At 48.9% G+C, this 21,119-nt stretch overlaps 1 protein-coding gene and 1 long non-coding RNA gene across 2 annotated transcripts; both read left to right on the top strand.

Annotated features, from left to right (window-relative positions):
- Window positions 1-1,689: 1,689 nt before the first annotated feature.
- Window positions 1,690-11,919, top strand: LOC128900491 (guanylyl cyclase-activating protein 1-like). The gene is made up of 4 exons (XM_054181681.1): window positions 1,690-1,887; window positions 5,589-5,738; window positions 8,273-8,363; window positions 9,368-11,919. The coding sequence occupies exons 1-4, from the start codon at window positions 1,690-1,692 to the stop codon at window positions 9,493-9,495; spliced, it is 567 nt and encodes a 188-aa protein (XP_054037656.1). The 3' UTR covers window positions 9,496-11,919.
- A 4,368-nt stretch (window positions 11,920-16,287) lies between these two features.
- Window positions 16,288-20,883, top strand: LOC128904252 (uncharacterized). The gene is made up of 3 exons (XR_008464454.1): window positions 16,288-16,452; window positions 17,411-17,596; window positions 18,644-20,883. It is a non-coding gene; the product is annotated as an uncharacterized LOC128904252 (long non-coding RNA).
- Window positions 20,884-21,119: the final 236 nt, after the last annotated feature.

Genomic DNA, 21,119 nt, shown 5'->3' on the forward strand with positions numbered 1-21,119 from the left:
AGATATTGGGAAGAAATCCTTTGCTGTGAGGGGGGTGAGCCCCTGGGCCAGGTTGCCCAGAGAAGCTGTGGCTGCCCCATCCCTGGAGGGGTTCAAGGCCAGGTTGGACGGGGCTTGGAGCAACCTGGGCTGGTGGGAGGTGCCCCTGCCCAGGGCAGGGGGGTTGGAAGCAGATGATCTTTAAGGTCCCTTCCAACCCAAACCATTCTATGATCTATAATTCTATATGTAAGGTATACTTCCTCTTTGTCCATAAACAAGATTTTAAAAGTAACACTGAGTTATTAATTTAAGAATGTTTAGTAATGGTGTCTAACAGAGACAGAAATCCTCCATCTCCTTTACATACTGTCCTTCTTAAATGGATTAATGCTGATAATTTTCAAGGCTCAGTTCCACTAGTATCTCACTACATTTCAGTAACACAAACAATTTTTTGATGGTCTTAATAATGATTATCTGCAACTTCAATATAAGTAGCTGAAACATTTGTGATACATAGTCTTATTGCACTGATCTAATACGCTCTTGAGAAAGTGAATTTGAGGTGGTACTACTTACATTGTTATATGACGCTAGCCACAAAAGATAAGTACATGGACCGTTTAGCACTGTTCATTGTTTCAGGATCTAAAATTGCTTCTCTTTGTTTTACTATAAAATGTTTATGGGTGTGGATTTTATTTTTTTTTGTAAATTATGCTACAAAAGAAAGCTATTACTGTGTTTTAGTAGATACAGACTTGTGAGGATAAAACGTTGGAATGACAGCCGTTCCTAAGTACACATTTGCCTCTGATTCATCTGTGCTGCTGTTAGGAGTTGCCAGATCTGATGGCCTGACAGAGGTGAGGCTGCTACAGCTCCATGCCCCCGGGCCCAACTGGTTGCAAAACTGAGAATGTATTCTTAGTAGGCACACACACAAACACATGTATACAATACATATATACATATGTGCCCAGCCAGCAACACAGACAGAAACACTTACACAAACACAAAGAGCACCAATGGATGCATCCTTCTTTTTGCACCTTCCTTTTTATGCAGATGAGCCTTTTATGGGTTGATTGCAGTTCTGTAGTAGTTCTGGGATTAGCCAGGTCAGAGGATTGTTTGGGTGCCCCCACCTGCCATTGTTCTTATGTGCCCCTTTGTGTATATAGAGATGAGATTTTTTCCACATAGCCTAACATTTATGATGGGCTACTTCTGTAACACTTTCTGGTCCTATACACTAAGTAATTCAACATTTCTATTTGAGAAAACATACTCTCCAATCCTACTTCACCTCAAATCCCACATCTTGTAGCCTTTTCCTCTTATCTTCATGTATAAATATATCAAGATTAAAAATAGGGTAGTCTACCAAACCAGTATAGCTCCTGATGTCAGTGTCTGATTAACCTTCTCACCCTCTCTGATTTGGCTCCTGAAATAGCAGTGATTTGCTAGATTATTTTGCACTTCCTTTCCATTCTAAGAAGACTGTTCGTACCATTGAAACTTTCAGGTTTGTAAATCAGCCTCTAAGCAGATTAATATTTATAATTGGCTCATGGAAAGTTAGAGCCCTCACTTAACTGACAACTAACGTCAAGCGTGACAGAAGCAGACAGGCAGTCCTGTGAGAGCAGCAGGAGGAAAAGGATTGTTTCTGTAGCATCCTTTTTCTGACCACACATACGCATGGGGAACAATAGTAGCTCAACAGTGGATGATCTGCAGGCTGTTGAGATCCACCACTGGTACAAAAAGTTCATGACGGAGTGCCCTTCTGGACAGCTGACGGAGTATGAATTTAAACAGTTCTTTGGGCTTCGAGGGCTGGATCCAGAGGCCAATGAGTACATTGAGCAGATGTTCCGCACATTTGATATGAACAAGGTGAGTCCTCTGGCAAGAAAATTAACTGCCTCGTGCCGCTTAACAGCAAACCAGCTCCTGCACTTTTAGAGTCCTTGTTTTTCTCTTACAAACATTGCTGTGGAAAGCTGCAGAGGGACAGTAATGTAAAGTAGCTAAATGCAAGGAGCAAATTAATGTGCATAGATAATAACATAGATAACGTAACCATAGATAATAACACCTTATTATCTAACTACCTTGTGCAAGTTTATGTTTGAATTTTGAGAATTCCTGATTGTGTATTAATTGACTTGCCCTTGTTTTACTAGCAAAATACTAATGAAAGAAGATTTCATTCTTATTCTTGTTCTTGTTCTTATTCTTGTTCTTATTCTTATTCTTATTCTTATTCTTATTCTTATTCTTATGTTCTTATTATTTTAAAATCCACCTGTATTAGCTAGTAGAGACTACAGGAATCAAACACAATAGAAATCATTATAACATTTACAGAAGATGTAATTTCCAGGTATTTGGCAGCTGAAGTTAATACTGTGTGGACAGACAATCTGTGTGGCTCTCCTCAGTGCTAGGAGGTTGTTGTGGTTTAACTCCAGCCGGCAGCCAGGACCACGCAGCTGCTCATGCAGTTTTCCCCCCTTCCCCCAGAAGGGCAGGGAGAAGACGGACAAAAGGAGGGGAAAGGATAGGGAATAAACCTCATGGGTTGAGGTAAAGACAGTTTAATAGAACAATAACAGAAAAAGGAAAATAACAATAACAATAATGGTGGTAAAATAATATACGAGATAAAGTAATACAACACAAATAACTCTCAGCACTCAGTAAATTGTTTGCCCAGCCCGTCCCAAGCAGCGATCATTGATTCCTCCTCCCTGGCCAACCCCCATTTATATACATGACATCTATGGTACAGAATATTTCATTGGCCATTCCATTGTTCTGTGTATGCTGCTTCTCAGCTTCTCCGGGAAGCTGAAAAAGTCTTTGTATAGTATAAACGTCAATTAGCAACAACTAAAAAGAAAATTAACTCTATCCCAGCTGAAGCCAGGACAGAGGTATAGCATATAGCAGTAGTTAGGAGGTAGGTAGTATTCCTTACTGTGGCAGGCAACTACTGGCTGTCTCTAAGGTAAGAAACAGTAGCTCCCATAATTTCTTTAACCATACAATGCCCCTCACTTTTTCCTTTTTAAAAAAAATCCATATATACTTAAGCCTATGCTTGCAGGCCTGTAATCTCAATGACAGAGAAATCTGGTTTTAAGGCAGCCTGTGAAAATTCAGCTTTGTGCTCTGCTCCAAGGTTCTGTGAGTCGAGGAGGAACTAGTCACAGAGACATGTGAAACAGGTGGGGGGTTTTGGGTCAGTTTTGAAGAAGGAAAGCCTAGGGACCGAGCAAAGAACATTGGTTTAGACAATAAGGAATGCTAAGGAATATTACAAAATTTTTAAAGGCAAGAGAGGAGTAACTAGGCTCCATTAAGGTAGCTCAGGTCTTGTGGTGGATATAATGACTAGAAATGACTGCAAATCTCAACAAGTATTCTTATACTGAAGCTGCAGGTAATCATTATTAAGACCAATTAAAAAATTGTTTGTGTTACAGAAATGTAGTGAGATACTAGTGTAACTGAGCCTTGAAAATTATCAGTATTAATCCATTTAAGAAGGACAGCGTGTACAGGAGATGGAGGATTTCTGTCTCTGTTAGACACCATTACTAAACCGGTAATATACCCATGTACCAGTACAGTTTGGGCACTGACCTGATGGAAAGCAGCTCTGCAGAGAGAGACCTTGGAGTCCTGGCAGATGACAAATTGACCATGAGGCAGCAATGTGCCCTTGTGGCCAAGAAGGCCAATGGTCTCCTGGGGCGCATTAAAAAAGAACGTGGCCACCAGGTCGCGGGAGGTCATCCTCCCCCTCTGCTTTGCCCTGGGGAGGCCACATCTGGAGCACTGTGTCCAGTTCTGGGCCCCCCAGTTCAAGAAGGACAGCGAACTGCTGGAGAGAGTCCAGCGGAGGCTACGAAGATGATCAAGGGACTGGACCATCTCTCTTAGGAGGAAAGGCTGAGAGACCTGGTGCTGTTCGGCCTGGAGAAGAGAAGACTGAGAGAGGATCTCATCAGTGCTCATCAATAGCTAAAGGGCGAGTGTCAAGAGGATGGGGTCAGACTCTTCTCAGTGGTGCCTGGTGACGGGACAAGGGGCAACGGGCACAAGCTGGAACACCGGAAATTCCATCTCAACATGAGGAAAAACTTCTTTACTGGGAGGGCACCAGAGCCCTGGCACAGGCTGCCCAGAGAGGCTGCGGAGTCTCCTTCTCTGGAGATATTCCAAACCCGCCTGAATGCGTTCCTGTCCATCCTGCTCTGGGTGACCCTGCTTTGTCAGGGGGGCTGGTCAGATGATCTCCAGAGGTCCCTTCCAACCCCTACCATTCTGTGATTCTGTGATTCTCATCGTAAAGTTCTCTGTGCCCAGGATGATGATGGTGATGAGAAGGAGTTTTATAAACTAAACTGACACGTTTACAGTTCTTGCGCAAGTCTTTACCTCTGTCATTTCTTGGGATCTTTAAGGACTTTAAAATTTGTTCAAGGATGTTACGCATTCCAAAGTTCTCCTGTGAGGCCCATGTTATGCAGTAAACAATTTTTTAAGAAGACTCTCATATTCAAATTTGGTCATACAAAGGTAAAAAGCTATCTTCTAAATAAAGTGATAGTGATCTCAAGGGTAATGAAGTAAATGTGTGGCAACTAGTGGAGATGGACCTACATGAGTTAATCTTAGCCTGTTAGTACTTAGCCACTTAATCTAAGCTCCTTTTATAAACGAGGGCAAGGAACAAGAGCACCCAGAGGAAGAGCACCTTGTAATAGTACAGACATTGATGATGGATGGAATCATTTGCTCTCGGGACCTCTGCTGAGGACGTAGAGGATAAATTTTAAATAGTTATTTTATAAATTGCGGTCATGCCCTCCTTCCCACCTTTAGAGCTGGTTATCTTGTTTTATGTGACTTTGCTCAATGAAGTTATGAAAAACTCACATAAGGAGAGTACTACAGTGACCCTGACTTAATATTTTAAAATGTTGTGATCCTTGCTGTAAAACAGTAGTGCTCTGCTAGTCCACCTACCTTTACCTTTTACATATATTTATTTACGTCCATTCCATAAAGGCATATAACTTCGTTTAAATACCTCAATAAATGAAAGTTTCGGTTTTTTGCTCTGTAATTTGTTGTAGTAGTTATTTGGAATCTTTGCCAGAGACAGGCACTTTATTTGTTGTTTCTTTTTAACCACTTCAAATTTTATCCAGTGTTATATCAAGAGATTATGAACCTTTACTATCCAGCATTTTTTTTGCCGAGGAAACAAGAGCTTTTTGAGTTTCTTTGTAGATTTAAGAAATTGAATGTTTAAAAACCTAAGTACAGAACAATTTTTTCAGCTATCAAAACATGTTCTATGGATTTTAAAAACTATCTTCAGTCACTTTTTTTTTTTTTCAGACTGGAGAGTGTGTGTGTGTGTACACGTACTAAAGCTTTTCCCTATATCCGAGTCCCTGTGCCATTTGTTTTCCTTTCTCTTTTAGCTGTGAATCTAAAGAGCATTAAGGTAAAACACCTCCAGAGCCATAACTCTTTCAGTTTGTTCTTGTCACAATTTGGTTTTCATTTTCCCACAGGATGGATATATTGACTTCATGGAATACGTGGCTGCCCTCAGCCTTGTTCTCCGTGGGAAGATGGAGCAGAAATTGCGGTGGTATTTCAAGCTCTATGATGTGGACGGCAATGGCTGCATTGATCGACATGAATTGCTCAACATCATTAAGGTGAGTCTCCAGGGGTCTGTGTTCTTTCCTCTTAAAGACAAATTCCACCACACAAGTAAGACTTTCACTATTCCCCATATGGCTGATCATGGATAAGACCTTCTTTAGCAGCATTCTTTCTTTTAGCAGAATTCCCCACAATCTCATAGTCCAGTAGAATCATAGAATCATAGAATCATTTAGGTTGGAAAAGACCCTTGGGATCATCGAGTCCAACCATCAACTCCACTCTACAAAGTTCTCCCTTACACCATATCCCTTAACACCACATCTAAACAAGTCTTAAACACATTCAGGGATGGTGACTCCACCACCTCCCTGGGCAGCCTATTCCAGTGTCTGACCACTCTTTCTGGGAAGAATTTTTTCCTAATGTCCAGCCTAAACCTAGCCTGATGCAGCTTGAAGCCATTCCCTCTTGTTCTATTGCTAATTACCTGTGAGAAGAGACCAGCACCAACCTCTCTACAATGTCCTTTCAAGTCGTTGTAGAGAGTGATGAGGTCTCCCCTCAGCCTCCTCTTCCTCAAACTAAACAGTCCCAGCTCCCTCAATCGCTCCTCATCAGATTTATTCTCCAGGCCCTTCACTAGCTTCGTTGCCCTCCTCTGCACTCGCTCCAGCACCTCGAGATCTCTCTCATCTTGAGGTGCCCAGAACCGGACACGATACTCAAGGTGTGGCCTGCCCAGTGCTGAGTACAGGGGGACAATCACCTCCCTCCTTCTGCTGGTCACACTATTTCTAATACAAGCCAGGATGGCATTGGCTTTCTTGGCCACCTGGGAACACTGCTGGCTCATGTTCAGCCGCTTGTCAATTAGAACCCCCAGGTCTTTTTCTGCCGGGCAGCTCTCCAGCCACACTTCCACAAGCCTGTAGCGATGCATGGGGCTGTTGTGGCCCAAGTGCAGGACCCGGCACTTGGCCTTGTTGAAGCTCATTCCATGAGCATTGGCTCATTGGTCCAATCTATCCAAGTCAGTAAGCAGACTTGACAGACTCTTCTTTACCACTGCAACGTATGTTACAGCATAGCTAACTATATAAAATTGTTTTAGCTGCCTAGGACCTAAATTGCACTTTCCAAGACTTCAAACTCCGTGACTGCCAGTTGCAGTCTCTGAAATGTGTCCTTCATCTGTTTTTTTCCCCATGTGAATAGTAGTTGGAGAGTTACTCCCAGCTTGCTTTTTAGAACCAGCTCCTAAATGTCAATGTAATAAAACATTTCTGACTTTGGCAAATAGTTTGAAGAAGAATGACTGTCAATGGAAAAGATTGTATGCAAATAGCTATTGTGGAAGGTGTTGGAATTACAGGCAATAACATGACCTTATGAATATCTCAGAATGAATCATGCTGGAAGTTCAAATTATTCTGTAGAGACTAGGAAACTAGAAAGGTGCAGGAAAGATTCAATGACCCTAAATAATTTATATTTCTGAATAAGAAAGGTCAGAAAATGAATTTGATAAAGATCTGAAGCCTGAGCTGTCCACAAATAAAACCATTTATAAGATGTTAGTAATGCATTCTCATCTGGATATGAATTTTAGTGCTGGGCATTGAAGAGACTAAACCAAATCAGTAACTGTAATAATATACAACCTCCTACTAATAGCTTGCAATAAAAATACTCAGACATATAAGTGAAAGAACAGATAGTAATTGTTTAACACAGAGCTCTTGAGAAAAAAATCCTGTGGGTGACAACTGATTTACTGCCCTTTGAATTTTGTGGGTGTAGTTCAGTGTCTTTTTGGCAGCCTTAGGAAGTTGCTGAGGTGATACTTAGTTTTAGTAAAATGTCATTTGAAAAAGAATTCAGAAACTTACCAAAAATCGGAAGGTAAAATGTAGAAAATGAATAGTCTTAGAATCAATATGAAGGCTCTGGAATCACGTAATTCATGGACATCCTTAAGCAAGAAAACAATTAGGTATGGAAAGAAAGAGAACCCTGCACTATATGGTTACGAATGAGACGAATTGTAGTAAACAGTAGTGAATAATGCTCAAACTTTCTCAAGCTGAAAATTAATTTCCAGTGAGCTTTAGGGAGAAGCAGGACGCACAGGAAGCAGTATATAAATGGAAATAGGGAAAACAAGAACAGAAATAAATGACCATGGCACATAACAAAGGAATTTCATAATGTCACATGCAGAGGGTGTTTGATGCTGTTTATTGGGCTTGGTGGACCATAGGGTAATAGAAAGTGAATCAATTAGGTGGATCCTGATTCTGCCATTTCTGCAGCGTTTAACCTTTACCTAAGCAGATTTAGTGTGATCCTCTGGGTTTCATTGCTCATTCCATACTCCAGAACCATGCTCCGTTTGCACCCTTCAATGCCAACTGTAAGGCCTGATGATTTCTTCTGTGTTTTCCTATGGTGGTGGTTCACTTGTATGGAGAAGGTACCAGGCATGACTGTCATCTTCTGAATCTACACTGACAGGGTGCAGTGGAATCAGTCTATCCTTTTGGTAGCCATTAGGCAGCTTCCTATTCTTGCTCTTTTCTTTTAGGCTATTCGAGCTATTAATGGTGGTGACCATGAAACTAGTGCAGAAGAGTTCACCAACCGAGTCTTCAACAAAATTGATGTGAATGGAGATGGTAAGATTCCTGTCTTTGTCATCCTACTCAGATGGTCTCTGTGCTACAGAGAGACACCCATGTCTTCCTTTCTTGATTGAACTTTATGCCTCTTTGTTTTATCTTTGCTTGTTATATGAATTCTCATCCAGTAATGCATTCTCCATGACTTTTGCTAGGGTTTTTTTCATCTTGCATAATCAGTATGAGAGGATTTGTTCCCTGTACTAAGTCTCAGCTATGTTCTGTCCACGTGAGTTTGGTAGTGGGCTTTTGAAGTGGTTTTTTTTTGCCTTTTTTATGTTGCTGTGGAGCTTATGTCAGAGTTAGAAGTGGGAAATACTAACAGATGGCCACAACTGCTCCAAAGTATTTCAGCAGCAGGGAAAGAAAAAACTGGAATTTAATCTCGAAATTCAGAATTTCTTCACTGGGCCTGCTACAGGCGGTACAGCCAGCAAGTGAAGTGCTATGGACCAGTCAGTCAAAAGTTGGTTAATGCCCCTGTAGTTGCTCTATGTCCCTGAGAGATTTTCCTTTCCTTGCTACTTCATGTGCTCATTACCTTCTGGTGGGCTCTTTTTTTATTCCAGAAGAACTCTGCCGAGCTGGTTCGTTGCACAAAGGCTTTTTGGCCTAGGACAGAAAACCTATTTCTGCCTTTCACAGCTTCCTTCTGTCAGTTCTTTTAAACATGAAAATCAACAAGCATGGAGCAGGTTAGGACTATGACAGGTTAGGCCAAAAAGGAGACAGTTAATCTAGCCTTATTTATAGGAAGTTCTTAGCGTCACAGAATCATAGAATTGCCTAGGTTGGAAGGGACCTTTCAGATCATCTAGTCCAACCATCAACCTAACGCTGACAAAACCCAAAACCTTAGCTGTGCACTTCCTCTATTCCTTCTTATGTACCATTTCCCTTGTGTGTGGGGAAAAAAAAAAGGAAGCTTAGATTACTGTACTCCTTTTCCTTTTCAAATGTGTATTGGCATGATTCCGATGCCTTCTGTCTGTCTGACACAGGTGAACTTTCTCTGGATGAATTTGTGGAGGGAGCAAGAAAAGACGATGAGTTCATGGAGGTTATGATGAAAAGTTTGGACCTGACACACATTGTGGCCATGATCAACAACCGTCGACATAGTGTATAAATCAAGCTGGGAGAAAACGCTGTGCCAATAGACAGAAGGGTGTGCACACACCGGAAAGGAGAGACAGCATTTTTTAAAACAAACAACATTTTCATAAACATACATATGGAAGTAGGAACAGAAAGACACTGCTGTATTTGTGTATCTGAGTGCATGTTCCTGTACAAATACTGAAACTCACCCCATGCATGCAGGGTAGGTTCAGAAAAACTGAATAAGGGTGGCAGTATTTGACCTGACTTCTTCAAATTTAAAGGCCAAATTTCAGGGCACAAATTTCCTCTTTATTCTGTGTCCCAGATTGTCACTTTGCAATGGACTCAAAGTAATGCTAAGTTTGTGAAAAGCAGTAACAGAACTGGATGATGGAGTGTGGAGAATTTCTGATGTGTACAAAAGAGGCGCTTCAAACTGTTATCAATGTAGAGAACTATCAAAGGAGTGTAACTTCCACTGTTCTTGTCATGGTATTAGATCATGAACACCAGTGTATTTGTCCACACCAGATGCTCTTGGATTTGGTAGTCTCTACAGACATAGCTTTATTCATAAGATCTCAAGACCTGAAAGAAAAATCAGTCTTTGAGGCTGATAGTGACAAATCTGTTCCCAACTGCCCTGTCAGTAATGCTGCTGTTTGCAGCGTTCTGTGATCAAAGAACTCTTTACTAAACAAGTCAATAGTTCAGGGGCAGCTTTTGTAACCAGAGAAAATATGCTACTCAGTTACCCAAAGCAAAAGAATTACCTGAGAGATCAAATCTCCTTTACACTCATTGTCCTACTACTCTCCTCTCATACAACTGAATAAATTAAGTATGTGGAGATGATCCTAATATTGTTGCTTCACACATCCTTTATTGGTCTTTCTTTTTATTCTTGGGGAGAAAACCTAAGAAGCAAAAGAAACAACTCAGCAAGGTGGCTTGTGAATTCTGCTGTCCATGTAAATACTGGAGTGAAGTTGATACTCCATATCAGTGCTGCCACAAATGACTCTGTGTCTTTGTACACGATGGGAAGAGTGATGTAGCATGGATAGAAACAGAGCAAACTGTGTCTTGTTCACTAACATTAGGTGTCCTGGTTTGAGGCCCAAACCACGACATTAGGTAAGGTCACAAATAGAAGTTCCTTTGAATCTGGAGAGAGAACCAGAAGGTAAGAATAATGCGGGAAAAGTTCATCAGAGTGCCTATGCCATAATTGGGCATGTTTTTCCTGTGCAGGAGGAAGAACTTGCAGACCTGTAACAAGAAGACTTTTGAGTGGACTTAATCTTGCTTATATTTAAGTTTCTGTGATGTACATATGTATACCGAACAATGTGTGTAGGCTGTCATCTAAGTTAAGGGAGATTTAGTCAGCGTTGTCAGCGGAGCTTGAGAGAGTGAGTGATCACATTTAGAGCAGGCACCAGGCGGGGTCTTACTCCAGGTCCCACTGGCATATACACGTCTGCAGTCTTAGAGCTTCTGAGAGGAATCACAACCTGGCTATTGGCAAACCTTGCTCGGTTCTCCAGAGGATATTTATGAGCGTCTGCTGTTTGACTGCTGCTCCTTTGGACTGAGGAAGGCAGAGATTTTCAAGACCCTGTTGAACCCGTCCTGTGTCTGTTACCAGTCCTCAGTCTTCTGCATTTTTTTGAGTCAGTTACAAGTAAAACTGCATTTTTATTATCATCTGGCATACAGCTAAAAAACTATTTTTAGTTCTTAGGAAAGTAAAGAATTTTTGTAAGTGCAGCATATGTTAAAGAAATCACCAAGAAGTTGCAGCTGGCAGCAGTATTGCAGCAAGTTGCTATACACGCTGTACAAAATCTTCTTGATGTACCTAAAGGAGAAGGACATGTACACAGTACATTCGCGGAAATAATCCTGAATATTTGTAAACATAGTTTAATTTTCATTTTTTTTAAATAGACATTATAAAAACTGCTTCTTCCTTAGCTGTCATTGCTGATGACGCTGGAATATTTCCTAGCTAAGATGCAGTTATGACATTTGTAATAGACAAAAAAAACACATCATGCTACAGCTACCCTAAGTTACAGACGTGTCTTTTGTTCTAAATGTTTCTGTTCTTCTGTTACTGAATGATTTCACTGGTTTTTGGCTCTGCAGCCAGCATGTTCTTTGAGACCAATCTGGCAGTATATGTGCCTTTGTCAAAAGCTATGGGAAGGGAGACTGGGGAGGGGAAGAGGAAATCTCTGTAAAGGGGAGATAATTGTTTTCTGTCCTACTTGTCTTTCTTTATACAGTTAAGATTAAAAAAATGTACAATAAACATATATTGGAACTGTTCCCTTTGATAGAAGAATTGAAGAATTAGGAGCAGGAGAATAGAATCTAGAGCTATGGTTTGGATTCAACACATTAGGGTTTTCGAATATCTCCAAGGATGGGAACTCCGCAACTTCTGTGGGTTAGGGTGAGGGTTTTGAGTTAGGGGTTTAGGACTAGGGAACGTGGTTAGGATGTTAAGTGTTGAAGTTATCACATTGGATGCGCTTGTCATGGACTTGCATGGACTTTCTCTGTGATTGTGGTGTGTGGGTGTGTGGAGTGAGGGCATGTCCCACGAGCCTTTGAAATCCTTTTGCCTGTGACCCCTTCCTCAGGCCACCATGTGGGTAATGGTGGAAGGACCCAGCATGGAGATGTCACATCCTCCAGGATCATTTAAAAACCCTGCCTAACACCTATCCCCAGGACACTGGAGCAGGTTACCCAGAGAGATGGTGGAGGCCCCAACCCTGGAGACATTCAAGGTCAGGCATGAGCAATCTGATCTAGTTAAAGATGTCCCTGTTCCCACGGGGGTTGGACTAGATGGCCTTTAAAGGTCCCTTCCACCCCAACACACTCTGTGATTCTATGATTCTATGACACGGTAGAAATCGGCTTAAAAAAATGCCTTCAAATCAAAATTTAGACCTTCAGCTCGGATTTCTCCTCACTAACTCTGAGCATTGAACAGATATCCTCTTGTTCTAGTCAGGAGAGTTCCTCTGCAGGCAGCTGCCTTCCCACACAGTGATGCTCCAGTGCCGGCATCAGTTCTGGCTCCGCTGCCTGTGGTTCTGCCTGCTCTGGGCTGGCCCCTCTGGGAAGGGGAAGCATCCATGACTTTAGGAATGGGGACGTTTTCAGGAAGCAGCCCTGTGGTTTTTGAAACCTTCTGAGAGCTGGGGGCTGAGTGGTGCTCGGTGCTCGGATCTCGGTGGGACCTGAGCACCTGCTCTGACTGAGACTGCCCTCCCCACAGGGCCTCTGCTGTCTGGCCATCCCCATGGGCTCTTTGGTCCAGGGGGGAAAGGGGTGGTGTGGACGAGGGAAAGGCTGTGGATGTTGCCTGCCTAGACTTTACTAAAGCCTTTGGCACAGTTTCCCACAGCATTCTCCTGGAAAAATTGGCTGCTCGTGGCTTGGATGTGCATACTTTGTTGGGTGAAAAACTGGCTGGATGTCTGGGTGCAAAGAGTGGTGGTGAATGGAGTTCAATCCCCTCGGTGGCCGGTCACAGCAGTGTTTGCCAGGGCTCAGTGTCGTGGCCACTTCTATTTAATGTCTTTATCAACGACCTGGAGGAGGGGATCGAGTGCACCCTCAGTCAGTTTGCAGGGGACACCAAGTTGGGCGGGAGTGTTGATCTGCTGGTGGGTTGAAGGCTCTACAGAGGGATCTTGACAGGCTGGATGAATGGGACGAGGCCAATGGTGTGAGGTTCAACAAGGCCAAGTGCTGTGGGGATGTATGGGGAAGGGCTGGGGGTGCTGTGAAGGTGGGTTATGGGGCAGGGCTGGGGGAATTTTTAGGGCAGGGCTGGGGGTAAAGCACAGGGGAGATCTATAGGGGCTGTGGGGGTTGATCTGAGGGGCCTGCGGCAGGTGGCAGTAACTGCTGGTGGGGAGGTGCTGCTGGGACAGGAGGGTGATGGAGGTGCTCAGTGGGCACCAATGAAGGCAGAGATGACCCAAAGCTGACCACGGGGGTATTGCATCCCATGGGCATCGTGCTCAGTATAAAAGTTGAGGGATCAACAGCTCAGCCTCTTCCTTCAACAACCGGTCTCTGAGGAGGACTCTGATACTGTTTTTGAATATATTGTATTTTTTCTTTTTTTTTTCTTATTAATATGATCATCTTTTATTTTTACTGTTAATATTTCATTAAAGTAGTTTAGTTTCTTTTCGACCCATGAGCCTCTGTCTGCCTTATTCTGTCTCCGTTCTCTTCTGGGAGGGGGCAGAAGTTAGAGAGAAGCTCTCGTTCGTTCAGTGCCCAGGTCAGCCCAAAGCACAGCAGGTTTTTATGCCTCTGTCCCGCTCCCCACCGCGGTGCCAATTACGGGCGGGGCCGGGCCGCCCGCGGTGCCCAGCAGTGCCGCGGCGGGGCCGGTGTCGGAGTTTCGTTCCGCTGCGGCAGCGGGAGCCGCGCCGGGGCGTGTTGTGGGATCCCCCCGCCGGAGCCCCGGCGGGCGGATGCGGGCTCTGCCCTGCCGGGGTGGGCGAGGGCGGCAGCGGCCCCGCGCCGAGCGCTGCCCCGGGGCCGCTGGGGGGTTTTCGGGACCGAGCCCGTGCCCGGCCGGGGGCAGCAGGGGTGGCCCCGCTCGGCTCAGCTGCTCCTGGCTGGGGCCGGGCAGCCCCAAAATGTCTGAAAATTCGGGGGGTGGTGGTGTGGTGGTTAAAGAATGTTAAAACCTGTAACTCTGTGTGACGCATTGAAATAGAGAACAGGCTCTCATTTTTATATCTATTGAAAAATAATATGCATTTCTGTATATAAAAGGAGTTAAAAATAAAAACCTATCTCTATATGGATTCCATGATTCTGCGCGATATAAAGGAGTTTAGGCTATAAAAAGTTTTTTTAAAGATTTATTCCCAAAGCCCCCCCTTCACCCTTCTCCTTTTCCCCCTTTTCCCATCCCGATTTGGGGCCGATTTCCCCAAAGCAGGGACTTTCCCCCGTGGGGCCACGCACGAGCGGGAGCTGCTGCCACAGTACAAAAATAACCCAAACCCCCTGACTCTGGGTCTGCGTTGGGGGGACCCCCCCCTAATTTTTTTGGGAAAATATCCCAATTTGGGGCTCCTGGGAAAGCTAAATCCACCTGGATTTATGTAGATTTAAAGGAGGAACAAAAAAACCCCCACATTTTCATGCAGGAAAGCAAAGATCACCAATTTGGATGTTGTGGATAAGGCGCAACTTCCACCTCCCTCCCTGGTCCCCGGCAGACTTGCTGCTGTCATTCCCCTGGCCCCGGTGCCCGGCGTGGAGCAATGCAGCATCCCTGGGACTCGTTCCGGGGCAAAAACCCCTGTTCTGCAGGTTTTTGGTGCAGAGGCTCTGGCTGCCGCTGCCTGGGCTGCGAGTGCGGACAGGGCCAGGAGCCCTGCAGGCCGATAAGTGGTTCCGGTCCCCGTCTGGACTAAAGCGGGCTGAGAGCGGTCACCGCTCATCACCCTAATGAGCGCCGACAGCGGGACAATTAAGGGGGTGCTGCCGCCCGGCGGCCGAAGGCCGTTCCTGAAGGTAGGGAGCGTCACGTGCGCTGTAGCCCCGCCCCCGGCCCTCCCTAGCCACGCCCCCGCCAGTCTCAGCCACGCCCTCCGTGGCCGCGCTCCCGGCCCGTCTAGGCCACCCCCCGTGGCCATGCCCTCTGTCCCTCCCTGGCCCCGCCTCCTGCCCCGTCTCGACCACGTCCCCTGTCCCCGCCTCACCGCACGCTCGCTGCTGCCCCCCGCTCCGTGGGCCAAGCGCGGTACCGCGGCGCCGGCCCCGCACAGGCGGTTGCCGGGGGAAGGCCAAAGAAATTTCCAATTTCGGGCTCCCGGGAAAGCCAAATCCACCTCGATTTGTGCAGCCGAAACCAATTTGGGGAAAACACGACCCTCCTCGGCCCCGCCTCCCGCCCGAGATCCAGTACCGGCTTCTGCTCGCCGGCAGTGAGCACTCTGGAGCCCGCTGTACTGCGCATGCGCGGCTCCCGGCCCCCCTCCCTACTCCAGTACCGGAGTGTGGCCGCAAGGACACGGCGGCGAGCGCAGTACCTCTGTGCACTGAGGGTACTGGTCGTCGCAGCTCAAGACTTTTCGACCAAAAGCCGGTATGCAGCTGGAGAGACGCCTACTGCCCCCTCAGCCCCGCCTCTCCGCCCTCCTCTTCCGTTCCCTCAGCCCCGCCTCCCGGCCCTCCCCTGAACCACCTACCGCCCCCTTGGCCCCGCCTCCCCGCCCTCCCCGTCCTCCCCGGCCCTGCCTCCCGCCCCGCCGCGCAGGTGCTGGCCCACTCGCAGCCGCAGCGGCCGGTTCCCCGCCCCGAGCTGCGAGACCCCGGCTCGCCCTCGAAATGCCGGACCCCAGGGAGCGCTGCGTGGGGGCCGGGCCGCGCAACGGGTTTATTTTGTGCTGTTGCACACAATTCTATAAAGTTTCTAAGGAGAAAAAGCCGGGTTTGGGTGAATTCCCCGCCGGCGGGCCCGGACGCACCACCTCGTTGCCACGGCGACGGTCCCTGGCTCCGGCCTGGGCGTCTTCACCATGGCAACCGCTCCCAGGCGGATGGGCGGGAGTATGGGCCAATAAGAGCGCGGGCGCCGCGCTCCCATTGGTCGGATCGCCTCGCCGCGCTCCCATTGGTCCGATCGCCTCACCGGGGGTGGGTTGCGGTGGGGATTGACGGCAACGACGGACCAATGGAGCGGGGCTGCCCGAGGAGGGGGGGCGGGCGACGGCGCGGCGGCCAATGGGCGCGCGGCATGGGCGGTCCAGGCCGGGGCGCTCCGGAGGCGGAGAGGTTCGCGGGAAAACGGTGGGCAGCTCGAAATCGGAGCGGGGCCGTCCGGACGGAAAGCGTGGCCCGGCGGGCTCGTACTCGGTTGGCCGGGCCCAGCCCGCGGGCCCTCCGCGAGCACGTCGTGAGGCAGCTGGACCGTATCAAAGTGAGCGGGGGGCGGTGGGGAACATGGCGGGTTGCGGAGGGAGGCCTGAGGGTGCCTCGAGGGATGATGGGGGGGGCTGAGGGAATCCCGAAGGAGCCTGGAGGGGCTGAGGGTGGGACTTGAGGGAGCCTGAGGGGAACGGGAGGGTTGTAGGCCCCCGAGGGGTGGTGAACAGAGCTGAGGGGGCCCTGAAGTTGAACGGGGGGGCTGAGAGGTGGCTAAGGGGGCTCTGAGGGAAGCCGACGGGGGCCCTGAGGAGGAATGAGGAGGACTGAGGAAGTCCCGAGGCGGGTGGGAGGCCCTGAGAAGGCTCTTAAGGGGGACGGGGGGGAAGGGGGAGCCTGGGGGGCGGGGACGGGGGTCCCGAGGTTAATGGCGAGGCCTTGAGGGAGGCTGGGGGGTCCAGTCCCTGAGGGGGACTGGGGGGGACGGAGGGGTGATGAGGAGGGCTGAGAGGACTATGAGGGGGGACTTTGGGGGGGAACGAGGGGGCTGAGGGGGATTGGGGGGGGGCTGAGGGGGCCCTCAGGGGTAAGGGTGGGCCTTGAGGGGGGCTGGGGGAGCAAGGGGGCTGAGGGGGCCCGGACGGTGGGGAGGGGGATCTCGAGGGCGTCCTGAGGGGTGATGGGGGCAAATGGGGGACTCCCGGGTGGGGATCTTGTCGGGGGTTGAGTACGGGACATGGGGGGCTGAAGGGAGCCCTGGGGGGGGCAGGGGTGGGGTGGGGGTGCGTAAGGGGAGCCCTGAGCTGGGCAGGGGGGTGTCCAGGGGGAGCCCTGAGTTTGGCGGGGGCGTGGCCTGAATTTGGACGGAGGGGTGTGAGGGGGAGACGGGGATGGGCTGAGGGGAGATGGGGGCGGGGTTGGAGAGGGGCTGGGGGTGGGAGGGGAGGTTTGAGGCATCCCCCAGCCTTTGGGTGTCCTTGTGACCGCTCCCCCCACTGTGCCTCCTCCCGCAGGATGAGGAGCTTTACAGTGACCTGTATCTGAGGGCCTCCAAGGGGCCCAATGATTCCTCCAAGGTCATTGTCTTTGGCTTCAAGGGAGTGTCCCCCCCATTACCACCACATTTCCCCCCAGCAGGGGGTGCCTCCTCCACACCAGTTATTCCCTAGGGTCCTGTGCTGTTGCCGTCTGCGCCACAGGTATGGGGACACCGGGACTTCTCCTGGAGCCCTCTGAGACAGCCTGTGACTCCCCACATTTCCCTGGGACCCCCCCGAGCCCTCTGATACACCCTGGGATCCCCCAAACACCCCAGGATCCCCTTGAGACCCCCTAGAATCTTCTGGGACCCCCAGCACCTCCTGAGAGCTCTGCAGGACCTTCTGCAAACTCTTCATGTTCTCCCAGAACTCCTCTGGGACCATCTGGGACCCCCTGGGAACCCTCATGTTCCCCCCAGGGCTCCCTGCAGCCTTTTGGGACCCCCCCACATTCCCCTAAGGACGCCTCTAGGACTCTCCCACTCCCCTCCAGGACCCCACAGATCCCCCTGGAGCCACCCAGGAAACGCCAGAGCCCTCTGGGACCCTGTGGAGCTTCCCCCCCCCCACCCCGTACCCCCCATCTCCCCCTGGGACTCTCCTGGGACCACCCCTCCTACCCCCTGAGAGCCCCCTAGAGCCCCCTGGGACCTTCCCACACCTGCTTCAGGACCTCCCTGAGCCACCCAGGACACCCCAGAGCCTTCTGGAAACTCCCCCCAGTACCCACCACATCTCTGTGGGACCCTCCTCGGACTCCCCATCCCATCTGAGAGCCCCCCCAGGACCTCCCAGGACTCCTCATGTTCCCCCCAGGACTCCTTGGAGACTTGTGGGACCCCTCTGAGCCCTTCAGGACCCCCCAGAGCCCTCTGGGATCCTCCAACACCTGCTTCAGCATCCTCTGGAGCCCCCCAGGACACCCCAGAGCCCTCTGGGACCCACTGGAGCAAGAACCTACATCACCCTGGGACCCTTCTGGAACCCCCTCTGCACCCCTGAGAGCCCTCCAGGACCCCCTGAGAGCCCTCATGTTCCCCCCAGGGCTCCATGGAGCCTTCTGTGATCTTCCAGGGACCCTTCATGTTTCCCCAGGACCCCTGGCACCCCCTAGAATCTTCTGGGACCCCCCCCCACCCCCTGGGACCCCTCATATTCCCCCTGGGCTCCCTGGAGCCTTCTGGGACACCCACACTGTCCCTTCAGGATATCCCAGAGCCCCCTGGAGCCCCCAAGGACACCTCAGAGCCCTCTGGGATCCCCTGGAGACCCCAGAGCCTTCCTGGGACCCTCCGCACCCACCTCTAGGATCATCTGGGACCACCTGGAGCCCCCCAGGACCCACCCCCAGAACTCCTTGGAGCCCCCCAGAACAACCCTGAGCCCTCTGGGACTGCCCGGAGCACGCTGGAACCCCCCAAAGCCCTGCAGGACCCCTTGTTACTCCTTGTGTTCATCCCGAGGACTCCCTGGAGCCTTCTGGTAACACCCACATTCCCTCAGTACCCCCTGGGACCCTCCCACATCCCCTCCAGGACCCTCCAGAGCCCTCTGGGACCCCCTGGACTCCCTCCTGGTACACCCTACATCCCCCTCCCAGGGGACCAGGGGACACCAGCTCCTGCCAAATCCTCTGGGAGCCCCTGAGCCTGATGGAGCATCTCAGCAAAGGAGAGATAAGTGAGAGAGGAACCAAGCGGGGATCCCCTGGAAGGCAGAGAGAAGGATAAAGGAGCTGTGTAGCAGCGACCAATGCGGAGCTCTGACGGGGTGAGAGTGAGGGAAAGGGAGATGAAATGCTACAAGGTGCTGTGGAGATCAAGGAATGTATTTGATCTAAAGCTTTAAAAAGAGACAACTGAATGTAATGTTTTTTGTTTTTTTTTTTTTCTCCCTGATGTTTAAACGGCGTGCTTTGAAGTACTTTATTTCTGTGTGGCGCTCAGTGGTCCATTTCCCCTGCAGCCCAGTAGCATCTCTCTCAGGCAGTGCTGCTGGCCAGGTGTCCCTCCTCCTCGTGTAGCACACAAAAAAACCCTAGTCAAATTATAACTGTATATTTTGGAGAGAGCTAGTGTCATGGTATCAGTTCACAGCTGTGCAAGTGAAATTAGTGCCAGAAGAAAGTCAAGTACTTTTATAGTGTAAGTATTTTTATTTGGCGTATATAAACCTAAAGCACACCTTTTCAGTAAAAGGGAAGGGGTCAGGCATTACGCAACATCAGCCAGATGGCTTGCTGTTAAGAACGTGTTCAAAATGGCATCGATTTGTCTTAATATTGACTTTAAGAGTTCAGATGGCTCTGGGTTTTGAAGGCTATGCTGCATTTTGAGCCGAGGTGTTTCCCCGGAATCCTCCTGTAGCTCAGCTCCTGTCCCTCAGTCTGACGGAATTCCTCTACTCTCTTCTGTACTGTTTTTTTTAGCATGCTGAACTATATAATTGGGGATTTTTGTTTTCCAGGTGCCTTGTTGTATACACCTCGTGCTGCTCGAGAGATGCCCCAGCCCAGGTTTGCAGCCAGTGGCGGAGCCCCCTGAGGGGAAGGGGCCAGCCCTGGGCCTGGGCGTTTTATACCTTTTTTCTGGGGTGAATAGAAGTGTGGGTGGGTGATGATGTCATCTGGGGCACCACGATGTCATTGGTGTAGCAATGATGTGGCAGAGGAACAGGTGAGTTGAGGATGTGGGGGTTACATGGAGTCCCCCCAAAAGAGGTGGGTCACAGCCCCAAGTCTGAAAATTTTTGGGATGCATTAAAAAAAAAAATGTTAAAACCTGTAACTATCGGTGTGAGGTGTTGAAATATGGAACAGTCTCTCATTTATATATATATAGGAATAATATTCATTTATGTATGTAAAATGAGTTCAAAATAAAAACCTCTATCTCTAAGGATTCTTTGATTCTGTATTATATAAAAGACTTTGAATATAAAAATACTTAAAATTATTTATAAAGAGATATTGGTGTCAAAATAGATGTGTAAGCAGACAGTCTAAATAGATATTCTATATCATAAGTGTTAATGTATAAGTCTAAGCAAATCTAAGTCTAAACAGATTTTCTATATAAGTATAAATGCCTGTGCTATATATGGATTTGTGCAGCCAGAAAAGGAAAAAAAATAAAAATTCACACTGGAAAGCCAAAATCATAAGTTTTTGTGTTGTGGATAAGGTGCCACGCCTGCCTCCCTCCTGGGTCCGCGGCAGGCTCGTTGCTGTCACCCCCACAGCCCTGGTACCCGGTGTGGAGCAATGCAGCGTCCCTGGGGTTCGTTCCAGGGCAAAAACCACTGTTCCACAGGTTTTTGGTGCAGAGGCGCTGGCTGTCGCTGTCTGGGCTGCCACTGCAGAGAGGGCAGAGCTGGTCCCTGGCTGGACTAAAGCGGGCTGAGAGCGGTCACCGCTCATCACCCTAATGAGCGCTGAGAGCAGGATAATGGAGGGGGTGCTGCCGCCTGGTGGCTGAAGGCTGGTCCTGCAGGTGGGGAGCCGCGCGTGCGCTGTGGCCCCGTCTCTCGCCCTCCCTGGCCCCGCCCCGCCTTTGCCCCCCGCCCGCGGCGGCGCTGTGCGTTGGTTCCGCAGCTCTTGCGCATGCGCGGCTTCGCGGAGGCCGGTCTGGCGCCAGTCTCGAGAGAGCGGCGGCTGGAGGACGAACCAGGACGGCCTGGAGGC

The sequence above is a fragment of the Rissa tridactyla genome, chromosome 1 (assembly GCF_028500815.1).
Source record: "Rissa tridactyla isolate bRisTri1 chromosome 1, bRisTri1.patW.cur.20221130, whole genome shotgun sequence".
In the NCBI taxonomy this organism is placed as follows: domain Eukaryota; kingdom Metazoa; phylum Chordata; class Aves; order Charadriiformes; family Laridae; genus Rissa; species Rissa tridactyla.